Raw genomic sequence first — 16,406 nt, forward strand, 5'->3', positions numbered from 1 at the left:
GGATGTGGGCATCACCGGCATTTATTGCCCATCCCTAGTTGCCCTTCAGAAGGTGGTGGTGGGCCTTTTTCTTGAACCGCAGCAGTCCATGTGGTGATGCTGTTAGGTAGGGAATTCAAGGATTTTGGCTCAGTGACGATGAAGGAACAGCGATATATGTCCAAGTCAGGATGGTGTGACTTCTGGAGGGTAACTTGGAGATGATGGTGTTCCATGCACCCACTGTCCTTGTCCTTCTAGGTGGTGGAGGTTGCAGGTTTTGGAGGTGCTGCTGAAGAAGCCTTGGCGAGTTGCTGCAGTTCATCCTGTAGATAGTACACACTGCAGCCAGGGCTTGCGGGAGTACACTACTAACTAGAGAACATACTGAAGCTCAAACCTGAAACCCTCCTTGTCTGTATGGCATAAAGCTTTTATTTTTAAATTATATTTCTCCAGTATTAAATGTAATTTTAGAGAAAAATCACAGTTTATCTCATGTATGTGTAGTTAATTTTCTGTTGTCTGTGCAATTTTGCATAAAACATTGACAGCTGACATATTCCATCCTTCTCATTTGCCAGCACTGGCTCAACCTTATTCCACAGTCTGATTATACATCAGGAAGAAGCAATGGAGATCTCCCCCGCTCCCAGCCCCCGATCTCCCTCACTGCCAGCCCCGGCCCCCGATCTCCCTCACTCCCGGCCCTGAACCCCGATCTCCTTCACTCTCGGCCCTGACCCCCCGATCTCTGTCGCCCCCGACCCCCGATCTCCGCCGCTACCGGCCCCCTGATCTCCGTCACTCTTGGCCCTGATCCCCGATCTCTGGCAATCCCAACCACTGATCGAAAAAGACGTTAATTGCCCTTTCCCATAGGTGATGACCATTGCCCTTTGCAATTAGATGACTGTTATAACAGAGCCAACACCCTACGCAGGGCAGTCCCCTTCCTTCCATTAACGATCAACATTGCAAGGGCTAATTCCACGGTAGTCTGCTCAGGAAGCGGCCCCTCGCCAGCAGCGTATGCTGCCCACGGAATCAGGAATACAGGCCTCAGTACCCTCAGTGCTGAACTCCTGATTTATAGGAATATAGGAACAGGAGTAGGCCATTCAGCCCCTCGAACCTGTTCCACCATTCAATTAGATCATGGCTGATCTGTATCTTAACTCCATCTACCTGCCTTTGTTCTGTATCCCTTAATACCCTTGCCTAACAAAATGGGAGATTCCATGGGAGAAATTTTTTTTTTAAATCTCAAGGCCATCCCATATGTGTGCACTAGCCTCATTACACACTATGGGGTAGATCTTGACTTTGTGCAATAGTGTAAAACGGATGATTGCAAATTGACTTCATTGGAAATAAAAATCGGGAGATGTAAAACTGAAGCCAAAAGAGCATGCATCGAGGGTCATGCCTCCAACCAAACTATTGTAGAATACATCATCGGGATACTGAATCAGCATGTCCAATGTTTGGACAGATCAGGTGAGGCCTAACTCTACAACTACATTCATGTCTGCTGTGTTCTGCACAACTTTGCTACTAGATGAATGGAACCCATGCAGCCGGAAATACTGGAAGGTGGAAGATAATCCACACTTTTTCCTGCAAAGGGAAAAGAGGAGCAGGAGGAAGTGAAAGAGAAGGAAAGTGAAGTGGCCCCAGCTAATGCAAAGCCAAGCAGTCTGGTGTGCCAAAGAATGATTGATGAGATTTTAATTAAAAACAGCCCCGAGGCCCCTACAGGAGCAGTCTTATGGACCTCTCTAAACTCCACTGGTCCCAATATGCTGATCAAATCCTGACTGCCTTCACTACCATATCTATATGTTTTCCACCACACCAACAGTCATATGTTACTTCTGGCCAACAAATGATCATAAAGCATTCCAAGGAAGCTCCAACCATCTTAACTCACCATTCCGTATGTGTATCCCTGCATCAATGTTTGCTTCTCCAGTGCTTGCCCTTGGTGAGATTGTAAGATGCATGTTCTCCACTTTCTAATCTCCTGCTCTTTCTAAATGTCATGTAAATGGAAGGAGAAAGTAGAGGATCATGCTGCTACCTCTCAGCGGGGACTCCATGACTCACCTGTGGCAAATGCCCTATTCTGCTGGGTTACGAGATGTCTGTGGCTGGAGTTAATTTCTACCAGCTGTTGCTTGACTTCAGTCCTCTAGCGTTGTGATATTTAAATGACAACTTTCCCTTCAAAGTTCAATCCAGGCTTGGAATTTGTTTTAAATCTCTTTTCCCTCTTTTTCCTCGGTTGTCTCCAATTGTAAATCAACAGTGGAAACAGGGCAGACAACAGGAGGAAGATTTAGCATTTAAGTATCATAGTGCTGAAAAAGCGAAGTGCATTTCTATCAGCTGTTGCTTCTCATCTCCTAAACTGAGAGAATATACAATGGGGCGGAAAATCCACAGCTAGGGAGCGTTGAAAGGAAGGGCTCCAAAAGAGTCACAAATTCGGCCAAGTCTTGGATATGCTTGTCTTGCACTACAGTGGGGCTGTTGGGGTTAATGATCGGGATTGGGTACACCCCATCAGGAGTTCTTGCTTTTCTGGCCCTTGGAGGGGTCTGACATAAACTGCCCTTCCCTTCCCTTATGAACCCCTTACTAAAGCAGCCACAGGGGGCAGCTTTTTGATGTTTCTGATGGGGTCCTGGCAAACATGTGCCCCCCCCCCACCGGGCAGACTACTTTTCAGCCAGACTTTCCAGTCTCCTTTGCAGGTGGGTGCTTTAGATGCAAATCCTGGTTGCATGGGTGCCTGCCATTTCCATGCAAAACGGGACTTCTCCTAACTCCACAAACTTTGGCAAAGTCATCAGCAGAGGTCACAGGCTACTGCATCTTGGTACTTAATCTGAGATGTGCTTTGCCAACCCCCTCCAGACATTCAGGCCCACTTTTGGTTCTGGAACTTCCTTTTTGTGAAGACTGAGCTTTGTGGGTAAATTGACATTTTCTACATTTTCAAGGAGCCATTCCACGCAAGTTTTGCACACTTCAAGGCTGTATTATCAAACTTTTCATCAGTTATATCACTTAAACTACTTGAGAAACTGAAAGGAGTATTAATACAGATGTGTCATCCCTATGTCCTATTATTCCCATTTTTAAAAGGTGTCTCAGAAAATTGGCCACAAAAAAATTGCACATCCAATCATTTTGATTAGCAGTTATTAATATCTACAAAAATAGGATTATTAATAATATTTGTAATAGGAGAAAAATATATCCCATAATCAGTACCTAATACCATAACAATTGTGCAGGGAGAAGTGCAGTGATCACACTTGGAAGCAGTGTCACAATAAGATTCTTCAAAGATTATAACAGCTGTCTAAAACAGCCATGAGACAAGGTAATAACATTGTGATTTGCAGTTTTTGGAGTTACTTACTGACTGACACCTTTTGTTGAGAACGAAATGGGGTTAGGTTGGTTGGCAGAAAGAATGGGATATACAGCATGGAAGAAGGCAGTTGCAGCAATAAATACAAAGAAATGGTGAGTAGCACAGGGACTTTGGATACAAACTACGAGCAGCTTATAATAGCATGCAATTGAATTCACACTGGCATGGTGCCAATTCCTGATGTGGGTATTATTTGAACCAGCACTCTTTTGGCATAGGTAATTCAACCAAAATTTTGACAGATATCAGATCCAATCCAATCTCAGAAATATTATATATGCCACCTGTTCTATGTGGGGGGGGGGGGGGGGGGGTGGAGTTAAACTTTTCTAAACTAAAATTTCATTTGTCTCCCTAAGAAATATTTACATTTGTACAGGAAGTAATTCATTTTGTCATACCTTGTACAAAACAAAAGTTTTCCTGTATTACTGTGTAACAACCACGGCTTGATGGCAGGTGGCAACTGATGAGAAGCTATCGGTCCCTATTTTTCCAAACGTTACTGAGTTGTTATTGAGATGTCGCAGAGCATTCAGATCATGGGTTTTCAAAATCCAGCACTAGGTGTTCCCCATCAATCAGGCTTTTGTTACTTTTTTTCTCCCTGCCACTCCAATTTTCTTCTCTCCTCTCTTAATCCTGTTGGGCTATGATTGTCAACAGGCTTTTCAATCATATGAGCATCACAAATAAGCCCCATCCTATCCACATGTGCACTCTCCAACAATAGTACTGGGAAGAAATGAGGAATGGGAACCCTAGCTGATTTCCCCTACACAGCATCAGGGTACTGAGGCCAGTTCATTTCCCCCTACCCCCCAAAAAGCCATGCCGGAAACTTAGTGTGCCTACCTGCCCCTCCTCCGCCATTGAGGCCAATAACATCTGTACTTTGTCCTCATGGTTTCTGCTGGCATCTCAACCCCCTCCTCCTCCAGCTGCTTTGTCACATATTACTGACAACAAATATAAATGAACCACCACAAATATTATACTGCGTTGATGATGTCCAAGGGAAGTTAAGATGCAAGCCGACTGGGTGAACATCTCTGCACAATTCCCAAAGTCCTGAAGCTAGACTTGGCAACAGATGCAGTGCAACCCTGTTCCAGATCAATGGCGCGAATGTAACAGAGCAGGGAAAAAGGGTGCGGGGTCGGAGCTGGGCAAGGGAGAGGAGGAGAGAAGAGGAGAGGAGAGGAGAAGAGGACCATGTCCACCCAGGGGGGCTGGGGGAGTGTGTCCAGCTGGCGGGCTGCATTGTGGGAAGGGCGGAAGCGGAGGAAGTGGTTGACCAGTTGATTGAGTGTGATTGAATGTGTCCAAAACAGCAGCGGCAGCGAGCGAGGAGCTGAGCCTTTCACTGCACCGGGGGAGCAGAGAGTCAGCGAGCGAGCGAGTGAGTGAGCCGGAGTGCGATCGCTGAACGACTCCGCCGCATTATGCCTTCCCTTCTCATCTCGGCATGGAGGCTGGGACGGTGAGAGGAAAACGCATCAGAGAGATCGGCATCTTTTTCTACTTGATTGCAACATTTAGCAGGGCGATCGGACAGAAAGGTGGGTCAGAGAGAGAGAGAGAGCGGCAGCAGCAGCAGCAGCAGCTCAGCGTCTGCTGTGTGTGAAACTCTGGGCTTTTTTCCTCTCTACCAAGATCGTTGCAATAGTTTCCCAGTCGGTAGGGACAGTGGCTGTTGGTGAGCTTTGATGACTTCCCGTGAGTTGGTTTGTGATCTTTACGAAGTGTTTAGTATTTCTTCACTCCCCCGCCCCCTCCCTCCTCCAGTGGTGAGGTTTTCTGGAGTAGTTCAGAGATTAAGCAAAAGTGGGGGATGGGATCCAGTAGGGCTCTTGTGAACATTTAAAGAGGTAGGATCTGTTTTTTTATGGCCTACAGGCCAATTTTCTTTTTCCAGTTGCTAAGCATACTGTTTAAATCTAATTCGAATGCTCTAAACTGTTTAGATGGAAAATGTTTTTTTTGAACAGTTCAGTGTTTCAAAGTTTGAGGTGTCATTTTTGAGTTTCATTCATGTTACTTTCTCATCTTTAATTTACAGCTGTACCTAGTAGGAGGCACTTGCCTTTCTTTTCGACGGTGTCAAGTCTCAGTTCGACATAATTCTGAAACTGAGAGGTTTTTAGTGGAGTGGTTTTGTAGCATGGGGAAGAGCCTTAAGAGAATATGTTCCCATATTAAAGATAAATGTAACCCTCCAAGTGTATTTAAATTTATTCCACAGTCAAGAATATGAAATCTGTGTGTAAATGTTGCCGGTCTTCACCTTTTGATTGAGTTCTGCCAAGAGTAAGGTTTCAGTTTAAGTTTGTCACAAACAGCCTTTTTTGCAGAAAGTAAGTGGCTTTGCCCTGCTTTAGAACTGGGCCTATTGTCAATGATCAACCAAGCCATCGTCAATGATATATATCAATAAGCAAGACAGTGCTTGTCATGGCAATTCTAAAAGCAAATGTATGATAGCAAGTACAAGAAAAATATTACCATACGTCACTATGCTTGAGACACTTAGCTACTAACTGATAATGTGGAGATACTGGGGTGGACAAATGTAAGGAATCTTGCAACACCAGGTTATAGTCCAACAGTTTTATTTGAAAATCACAAGCTTTCGGAGGCTTTCTCCTTCGTCAAGTAAGTGTGGAATTCCTTGAAGGTTACCGCATATATACTCTGACTATATAGGCGGTAACCTTCAAGGAATTCCACACTTACTTGACGAAGGAGAAAGCCTCCGAAAGCTTGTGATTTTCAAATAAAACTGTTGGACTATAACCTGGTGTTGTAAAATTTCTTACTAACTGATAACACAGTTAGCTTTTTGAGTTAATTGAAGTGTCAAAAGGGTGAATGCCCCAAGAATGAAAGTTGCTAGTGGCAGAAACTGGAAAGAAATCTATCTGTCTTTAGCTGCAGAAGTAGAGTATTCTTCCTGTCCATCAGACTTCAGGTGCCAACTTCCTCTGTCGTGCTTGATCATTGTCAAAAACATTCTGTCACATTTGCAGCTGATGCATTCATTTAATTTTTCCCTCATCCATTTCTAGTTGATTGACTGACTGATTTGCAAATTTCTGCATTTTCATAAATATGCAAAAACTAAATAGCAGCAAGCTGAAATGAAAACTCAAATTTACGGGTTAAAACTTATATTTATTCCTCATTTAACTTATACCAAAATTTTCAATTTACCTGTTTCTTTGTCCATCCTGTCCTTTCCTCCTTGGTCTCTTCCTGAACCTCTGACTTTCACCATTTTCTTCATGGTGATAAATATCCATTAATTTAAATTTTACATTGCTGCCAATTCTCTCCTCTTGCTCTTTCCAATATGCCTAAGCTCTCCTCCTGACTTCAACACTCCAGACTCCTTTCCTACATTTGTACGTAGGTGTCAGCCGTGGCTCAGTGGTAGCACGCTCGCCTCTGAAGGTTGTGGGTTCAAGTCCCACTCCAGAGACTTGAGTACAAAATCTAGGCTGACACTCCAGTGCAGTACTGAGGGAGTACTGCACTGTCAGGTGCCGTCTTTTGGATGAGACATTAAATCCAGACCCCGTCTTCCCTCTAGGGTAGATGTAAAAGATCACATGACACTATTTGAAAAAGAGCAGGGGAGTTCTCCCTGATGTCCTGACCAATATTTATCCCTCAATCAACACCACTAATACAGATTATCTGGTCACTAACACTGTTTGTGGGGCTTAGCAAATTGCCTGCGGCATTTCCTACATTACAACAGTTACTACACTTCAAAAGTACTTAATTAGCTTTAAAGTGCTTTGGGACATGCTGAAGTTGTGAAAGGTGCTATATAAATGCAAATCCTTATTTTTCTTTTACATTTTTACTCCTATTCTTCCATAACTGCAGTTGCTTTTGGATACCCTCACTATCTCCAGCTCCACTGCAGTTACAACATCTGCTTCTCTCCCACTCCCTGTCTCCCTACAGGTTTGACAGCTGCTGTACTCCCACAGACCATCTCTATGTCCCCATCTATCTCTCTGCCTTCATACCATTGAACTACTGGTCCCCCCACTTCAGCCTTTGCAGTCAGCCAGGGCCAGTGCACCTGCAGCCTCTACTAAACACCTGATGCCTCAATCCATAACAAATACAATCTTTCCCCCTGCAGCCTCCCCTGTTTTTTACCCCCATTACATTACTGCAAATATGGAGTCACAATCACAGATCTGCACCAGCTCCCATTCACAGTATATTAGTAGCCCAGTGCCAAATTAAACTGTAACAACCTGAACCTTCGTAAGCACAAGCAGCTTCGACTCAAACTCAAGAACCCTTAGACTTCAACTAAACTGTGTCGTTTAGCACTGAGCTAAAAGTCTTGAGACCCTCTGTTTTGAGGGTCCCCGGCATCAGTGACCAAGAGGCGGCAGGAGCCACTAATTCAGAACGCCCTGCTTGGGTAGGCTGATTCCACTCAGTGCTATCAGTGGCAGCGAAGTATATATAAACTCATCACCTACCTTTTGCAAATAATTTAACTTTTCAAAATAAATCTCTTGACTTTTCAGACAAAATTTTGAAATTATTATTTCTCTTTTTTTAAAAAAGATTTGTTCAGAGCCAGTACCCTTAAACGGCATGACTAAGAATACAAATTTAGTAGCCATTGAAATCAGCTCAATCCATGTCCTTAACGTCTGCTCTACGTTGTTTATCCTGTCCCCAACACAGCCCAGCTCAGATTTGAAGTTGCTCAGGGAATCACCTGTATCCTATTACCTTTGTGTGCAATTCCTAAAGTCACGTCAATAATTAACTCAGTTAATATCTATACTGAAAATTAATTAAATTACTCATTGCATTCCGACAGTTCATATATTCAATACATTTAAAAATCCATATCCAATACATTATATAAATTCATCATTGACTTCATCACCACAATTATAATAAATTTCTCTCTCGACTCACTAATTTATCACTTCACATCTCTTTTTACAAACCTGCTAGTTTTCTGCCTGAGCATTGGCATGGCACAGTAGTACGTATAAAAGTCTTGTGTTTGTTGTGTGTCTGTCACACACTGGACATCATACTTAGTTACAGATGGAAAATAATATTGAAAGAAGCAAAAGAAAACCAGGCATTTAATATTGGGTGCTTCTGACTTGGAGCCTGAAATTTACAAGTGACTACAATTACAAAGGTTCCCACAGGGCCTTAAAGGGACAGGCCAAGTTAACAGTTAAAGCTAATAACCTTGCTCCAGATTACCCATGAACAATGCTACAGTACAATCCAATGATATGAAAATTTAGAAACACCATTACATCTCCCGTGACATTGCTTGCAGGCTGAGCATTGGAGGCTCAGGGATGAGCAGGAGTGGTTTAGGGTCGGGGTGGGGGTGAGGGGTAGGTTATATCAGAGGTTGTACTGGTGGCAAAGTGGTCACTAAGATAACAGGGCATTGAGGAAAAGAGGTGGTAGGACGACTTTTGAGATAAATTAGGACCCACCTCATTGTTTTTCTATGTTTCCTGAGCTGGTTGTGGACATTCACGCAGACAATTGTAATGACAACAGAACACCATTAACAACAGAACAAACACCAATGACAACAGAAAGGAAGCTGAATTATTTGTGCCACTAATTGATGGTGTTTCTACTGTGAAAAACAGAATAAATCGGAAAACTGGAACACTAGCCTTAATGAACCAATCAGAAATCGGGATCATGAGGCTACAGATACAAAAATTGTTATTAGATTTATATTCACATACTAGGTGTAAAGAGGAAACTCATTAAAACTGACAGAAAACTGATTTCAAATTTAACTTTCTTTGAAATTGTTTTGTTACTATACATATTGAATTGAAGCAAGTTAGATCCTGTTGCTCCTTTTCGCCTATAACTTAACATTAGATACTGAGCCACTTGGATATTTGAGATTATTAAACATGAGGATACTTGAGGGCATAGATTGTGTCTAGTGCAGCAAAAATGTTTATAACTATAAACTTTGTCATTTGGCAAATCGGCTTTTTGTTTCTTTGAGCGGTCCCAAATTTACTTGGCAGTTATAAATAATTTTTTCTCGAACCTTTAGTCAGAAGAAGTGAATCATCAATGGAATAAAATAAACCTTTGATAAAGCTGATCGGTGATAGAAGAGCTGCAGCAGGCCATAAGCAACCAAACGCAGTAGAAAAGGCAGTGTGAAACACATTGACTACCTGCAGGCTGGCAGGTTGCTTTGCTTTTCAACTCATCAAAGCTCCACAGGACCATGTCACTCTCCACTTAGCCTGGGACGTTTTCCAGCTTTGACTCTGGCTGGTTTCATTGACTTGACAATGTCCTGTGTTACTGAACATTGCTTCTGATTGCTCAGGATGCATCAATTTATGATTGTAAATAGAAGAACGTGGAAGTTAGCCTAACTTTACTTGTGATGTGGAGATGCCGGTGATGGACTGGGGTGGACAAATGTAAGGAATCTTACAACACCAGGTTATAGTCCAACAATTTAAAATAAGATTGTTGGACTATAACCTGGTGTTGTAAGATTCCTAACTTTACTTGATGGAAGGAGAGTTATGCAGTTTTATATTTTGCTGGCTTTTCTATATCATTTCTCAGCTAGGTTAGTGTATCTTCACAGGCTTTCCTCAAGCCTTTTAAGCACAAGTTGCTGGGACTACAGACTAACTAACACTGAAGAATTATTTCATACTGAAGCACCAGAAAATCCTCTTTGTATTGTGTATTATGTTCTGTATGAGCCCGTATTCTTTTATGTACTGTGTATTCCATAACATCCAAAGTAGGTTTTCAAAAACAGATAGTTTTAGCAAATGATCTATATGAGTTGAGTGGAAGGATTCATTTGCAATGTCAGGATCTCAGTCTGTCCCACTAGAAGAGCTGAAAAGCCGCTACATTGAACGGAAAATAAGTTATAAAATCACTGGCAGCAATGGGTAGCCTGTTGGCTAAAACAACTTGCACTGTGATTGCTCCAACATCATTGATTCACTGAACAATGTGACTTTTGAAATCTTTGGTCAAACAAAACTGAACAGTCAAGCAGCAGCTTGAGTAGCAGCTGGTATGGAAACCGTCACCATTCAGCACATTTTCTTTTAACTATAAAGATACCAAGTGGCTGACTTTTTTTTCGTTTGAATTCTTAAATTTAATTTACTATCAAACAGAGAATTTGCGAATGGATAGAGGGAGTATTGTTTTGTGGAGCTCCATTAATAGGTAGGAAAGTTATATGCAAGATAGTCTCATTTCGTCTACTCCAGTTGCAATACTCCCATTTATTGCAATTTTTTTTTAAAAAGCAAAAACATTAAAATGTAATCATGCACAGATGCCTCAGGCTTTTTGATGTTTAATTTCTTACTTGATGTTTTCTCTTGCAAATCTTTCATATGAAAACACTACTGATTTTTAATGCAAATTCAAAAGGCAAAGTAGTTTACTTTTTTCTTCATAACCATCTTTTTAGTATTTTTTTTTAAAACAATATACTTTTCTAGCCTTAGGACTTTTTGTTTGGTGGCCAGCTTGGCTCGATTTTTTTAAAGCTGGTGTATCTTATGCAGCTTTTTTGTAATTCTATTCACCATTCAGCTAAGAGTTTGAGAGATACATTTAATAATTGAGAAATGGCATTGATGTTTTGCAGAACTGTCTAGTGCTATTAAAATGACATCTTCACGGTATATTGAGGTGAAAATATGTTCATGTTAATGTAGTTTGTACAGGAGGAAGACCCTGGGTCACTGAAGGATACGATGTCCTATGGTTGCTGCTCAGGAAATGTGCTTTTGCTTTTCATGTTTCGTTCTGTAGTCATAGAACCATAGACTAAATTTCGGAATTGGTTTAACCAGTTTTTCTTTTGAGATTTAGTTCTGTTGTGTACATGGTCCGGGCATGTGCAACGTTTGTTGACTCTAGAATCACTATAGTTGACAAGTTGTGGGGAGGTTACTTAAAACCTACCTCTTTAACCAAGCTTTTGATCACCTATCCTAATATCTCCTTATGTGGCTCGGTGTCAATTTTTTTTTTATTCGTTCATGGGACGTGGGCATCGCTGGCAAGGCCAGCATTTATTGCCCATCCCTAATTGGCCTTTGGAAGGTGGTGGTGAGCTGCCTTCTTGAACCGCTGCAGTCCGTGTGGTGAAGGTTCTCCCACAGTGCTGTTAGGAAGGGAGTTCCAGGATTTTGACCCAGTGAGAATGAAGGAACGGCAATATATTTCCAAGTCGGGATGGTGTGTGACTTGGAGGGGAACGTGCAGGTGGCGTTGTTCCGATGTGCCTGCTGCCCTTGTCCTTCTAGGTGGTAGAGGTCGTGGATTTGGGAGGTGCTGTCGAAGAAGCCTTGGCGAGTTGCTGCAGTGCGTCCTGTAGATGGTACACACTGTAGCCACAGTGCACCGGTGGTGAAGGGAGTGAATGTTTAGGGTTGTGGATGGGGTGCCAATCAAGTGGGCTGCTTTGTCCTGGTTGGTGTCGAGCTTCTTGAGTGTTGTTGGACTGCACTCATCCAGGCAAGTGGAGAGTATTCCATCACACTCCTGACTTGTGCCTTGTAGATGGTGGAAAGGCTTTGAGGAGTCAGGAGGTGAGTCACTCGCCACAGAATACCCAGCCTCTGACCTGCTCTTGTAGCCACAGTATTTATATGGCTGGTCCAGTTCAGTTTCTGGTCAATGGTGACCCCCAGGATGTTGATGGTGGGGGATTCGGCAATGGTAATTCCGTTGAATGTCAAGGGGAGGTGGTTAGACTCTCCCTTGTTGGAGATGGTCATTGCCTGGCACTTGTCTGGCACGATAACGCTGCTGTGAAGTGCATTGGGATGTTTTACTATGTTAAAGGCGCTATATAAATGCAATTTGTTGTTGTTGTTAAAGCTTTCATAGAGAGCTCCAGTGTACCAGTGAATCTTTGCATTGGTAAAAGTGCTAAAATTTGTCTTGTTTTTTTTTTGTATTTCATGAATTGCTGGAGGCCTGGGAATTGCAGTCATGGAAAGTAGAAAGGTTGAATTTGCACCTATTACAAATTCAACTCATACAATACAAAAGATTTTTGGTGGGCTGCCAGGTTTGATATGTAACTGCTTCCATGCTGATTATCCTATGTAGGACTGAAAGGAGAATCCTAATATTTTGAATCAAGGCTTCCACTCACCAAAATCCCTCAAACTACTGAATGGCATTTGTAGATGGTTTTGGTGCAAGAATTGATTAGTAGTTTGGACCGACGGATTCCTTGCTGCTCTCCGTTGTGCCAGATGTTGGAATGCAGTCTGACAGTCTGATAACTCATTTACGTTTACAGTATTATCCAGAGGTAGCCCTGTTTCTGGAGACAAAGCTGCAGTATAAATGAGGCACCATGCCTGCTCCTGGGATGGAGAGCATCACCTATTGAAAGTGGTTTTGTTCTCAGTCTCCAGAGGCAAAATGCTGCCAGTGATAAACATAAATGTGTTTTTTGCTGTCACCAACTACAGGGAGACTGACTCGTCAGCGCCCCCATTTTGAACACGGTGGCCACATTGCATTGCTGATACTAGACTGTTGCTCTGAACGTAGTCCAGGTCTTCATTAGTATTATTACACCCAAATACTTCATTTGCTTAGGGCACAGTAGAACCTAGGTCGGAAGCAATCCATTCTGTGTGTGGAGAATGGCGCACACGTTGCTGAGTTTATTTCAGGGAAAGGACCAGATATCACATTTGCCACAATAGTGCATTGAATCTTGTAGATTATTCTTATTTATTTTGTGGAGCTATTTTTTGTCATGTATGTGCATATTTTCTATTGAACCTTGATGTGGACATGAGAGCACATCTCCAGTAGATCCTTTGGCCCAGACAGCTCCGCTCAGTTATTGTGAGCAGTCACTGGACCACTGGATATGATAGTTGATAGATTAGCATGTATGTAATACATTCACTTCTGTCAATAGAATAAGAAACTTTATATCACATTAGCCTTGGGAGTCTAATACCAGGTTAAATACAAAAATATTAGATTTGATTGGAAATTATCTAAAGCTGTGCCAAACTTCTCCAGCTGTATCACTGTTTTAACTGATTACTGGGATTTAGTTCTCGGACCTAGTCTCTGTTTAGCACCCTGGCTGAGATCAGCAATTCATTGTGTGGGAAATTTTAGGCGCAAAAAGGATGGCCTGTTTACCTGCTGCCCAGCCTGGCTTCTTGCATGAATTGGATGATAATCCAGTGGGACATGTTCAGATAGGAGCTAATCACTGAAAGCAATAGCATAAGATACTAAAGCCACCCAGATTTTAATACCTGATGCAGTTGCTATTGGTGTTTAATCCTCATCAACTACATTCGAAACGATTAATAAATATTTTAATGTAAGTGCCCTTATAGGCAGCAGATACCAACCTATGGTGCATTGCAGTGAGTAGGTATCTGGGAGTGCACAGTTCTGAGTCCCAACATGTCCAGGATCTGATTGCTTTGGTGCTAAAATCTGTCTGGACATTAATACTTTCTCAGGACACTAAACCTGCCAAAGGTGACAAAGTTTCAGTGTGTTGTTTATTTACAGGAAAGCATGAATGAAGAAATATTCTGCAGTTCTATCATGTATTTATTTGTAATAGATATTAAGCTGTGGGGAATCGATACAAGACAGGTATGTTTGAAGTTGTAAACCAATGTAGTGCTGTCCTTCTGTTTCAGTTACTTATAACATCAATGCAACTTTGGAGCATGGTCCCAAAACCTTGTTAGCTATTCATAGCTCATTTATTCCCCTGCCTGTGATCTTTTTATTTTGGTGAATTTTGATTCTGATAAATGGAGGGGTAGATTTTGACCGTGGTTGGGTTTTAGCTGGGTTGGCTGGCAAATCAGTGCCATTGGCCGCCCGATAGTCCCAACAGGAGGCCAGGTCCATTTTGAGGGTCTGGCCTCGTTAGCATAGGGCTGGGGGTAGAAAATGAGTGCCTTGGGGCAGCCTGCCTGTTCCAGGCCCTTGCAATATTGAGCCACCCAGCTGGTTTCCAGACCGGAAGAAGGTAGGTCCGGGATGGAGTAGGGGAAAGGACCCAGTGAGACAGCAACCCAAGTTTTTTGTGTAGAGTCCAGAGGAGCAGTCGTGCTCCTGGCCCCACAAAAATAAATAAAAACTTATCTGCTGGGCTCTTCTTTGGCTGGACTGCCAGCTGATATGCAGGGGAAATAGTTCATCTGCTGCTGAAACCGTCATCCATGCCTTTGTTGCATCCAGACTCGACTATTCCAATGGTCTCCTGGCCGGCCTCCCATCTTCCACCCTCCATAAACTTGAGCTCATCCAAAACCCTGCTGCCCCATCCTAACTCGCACCAAGTTCCGTTCACCCATCGCCCTTTTGATCGCTGACCTACATTAACTCCGGGTCCGACAATTCTCATCCTTGTGTTCAAAACCCTTTATGGCCTTGCCCCTCCTATCTCTGTAACCTCCTCCAGCCCTACAACCCTTTGAGACTTTTGTGCTCCTCCAATTCCGGCCTCTTGTGCATCCCCGATTTTCATCGCTCCACCATTGGCAGCCGTGCCTTCAGCTGCCTAGGCGGTAGGCTTTATAATTCCTTCCCCAAACCTCTCCACCTCTCTACCTCTCTCTCCTCCTTCAAGTTGCTCCTGAAACCTACCTCTTTTGGCCAAGCTTTTGATCACCTGTCCTTAAATCTGTTTACGTGGCTTGGCGTCAAATTTTGTCTGATAACTTTGCTGTGAAGCGCCTTGGGACGTTTTTACTACATTAAAGGCGCTGTATAAATGCAAGTTGTTGTTTAATTGCTGGTCGAGAAAGAGGCAATAGCAAATCAGCCGCCCGTTTACTCCCCACCCAATTTTCTTTCCCATTGACTTCATCATTTTTTTCTTTTCTTTTAATGTGCAAATCGGGGTCCTATTACCCCCACTGTATGAAGCATGCATGATGCAAGCTCCACCTAGTACTGTTCTAAAACGGCAATCAGGCTTTTGATTCTGGTTAAACACATGTTTATCTCTTTGACCATATGGTTCAGGTTGGGAATTTGGGGAGGAATAAGTATGTGCCTTAAGCATCATTCCAATTGGAGCACACCCAGTAACAACATCTTCATATTAAAATCATCAGTATGAAATGTCATATTAAATATGAAAGTTCTGTTAAACCATTCCACACGACCACAAACAACTTATTGAAGGGCCCCTGGCATTTTTATTAAATATGTATTGCTCTTATTAAAGTGAAAGGGATACACTACTGACTGCCATGTTCTAAGAAGAGCCAACCAGTCCTCCACTCATGAAATCAAGCACATGGGGGGTAATTTTAACCCCCAAGAACAGGAGGCTAAAATAACAGCTTTTGGAGCAAGACCGCATCCCGGCTCCAACGAGCCCACTTGTGACTTTAATCCAGGCGGATTTGTATGTGTGTGCACAATAGAGACCAGGAAGTCTCGCCCCGACTTAAAGCCAGCGGGCCGATGCTTAAAGGGTCAATGTACCTCATTGAAATACTTGAGGTACTTAATTATTTGTGTATTGGAAAACTTAAAAGAATTTAACTTTACCTGTTCGGATTTGCCTTTGCTTCCGATTCATGTTAGGTGAAAGCAGGTGGGAAGGGCCGGATCCATGAGGTGAGCGCCTTTATTTCAGTGCTTGTGGGCTCGGAGGAGCAGGAGTGCTTCATCCAGGCCCAACAAGCTCACCTGGCTGACAGGACCCCCACGTTAGGCTGCCCCCCCCACACCATGCCGATAGTGGAGCCCCCCCTCCTCTCCCCCCCCCCCCCCCCCCCCCCCCCAGATGGTGGCCCCCACCTACCTCTGACTCTTCACCTGACCTCTAGTGACCCCCGATCTCCAAGTCCTAGCAACAGACCCCTCGATCCCCACCCCAAGCCCATCCGATCTCCACCCTACCCTA

At 43.1% G+C, this 16,406-nt stretch overlaps 1 protein-coding gene and 1 long non-coding RNA gene across 2 annotated transcripts in view; one reads left to right on the plus strand and one right to left on the minus strand.

Annotated features, from left to right (window-relative positions):
- LOC137326981 (uncharacterized) overlaps positions 1 to 4,663 on the minus strand; it is a 143,003-nt gene extending 138,340 nt beyond the window's left edge. The window contains exon 1 of the long non-coding RNA XR_010964319.1: positions 4,283 to 4,663. This is a non-coding gene — a long non-coding RNA (uncharacterized lncRNA). The remainder of the gene's footprint in view (positions 1 to 4,282) is intronic.
- Positions 4,664 to 4,734: 71 nt separating this feature from the next.
- Positions 4,735 to 16,406, plus strand: part of dcbld2 (discoidin, CUB and LCCL domain containing 2) — a 109,100-nt gene continuing 97,428 nt past the window's right edge. Inside the window, exon 1 of the mRNA XM_067993122.1 lies at positions 4,735 to 4,989. Coding sequence (XP_067849223.1) covers positions 4,896 to 4,989 — 94 coding nt within the window. The 5' untranslated portion in view covers positions 4,735 to 4,895. The remainder of the gene's footprint in view (positions 4,990 to 16,406) is intronic.

Source organism: Heptranchias perlo, chromosome 11 (genome assembly GCF_035084215.1).
Source record: "Heptranchias perlo isolate sHepPer1 chromosome 11, sHepPer1.hap1, whole genome shotgun sequence".
Lineage (NCBI taxonomy): Eukaryota > Metazoa > Chordata > Chondrichthyes > Hexanchiformes > Hexanchidae > Heptranchias > Heptranchias perlo.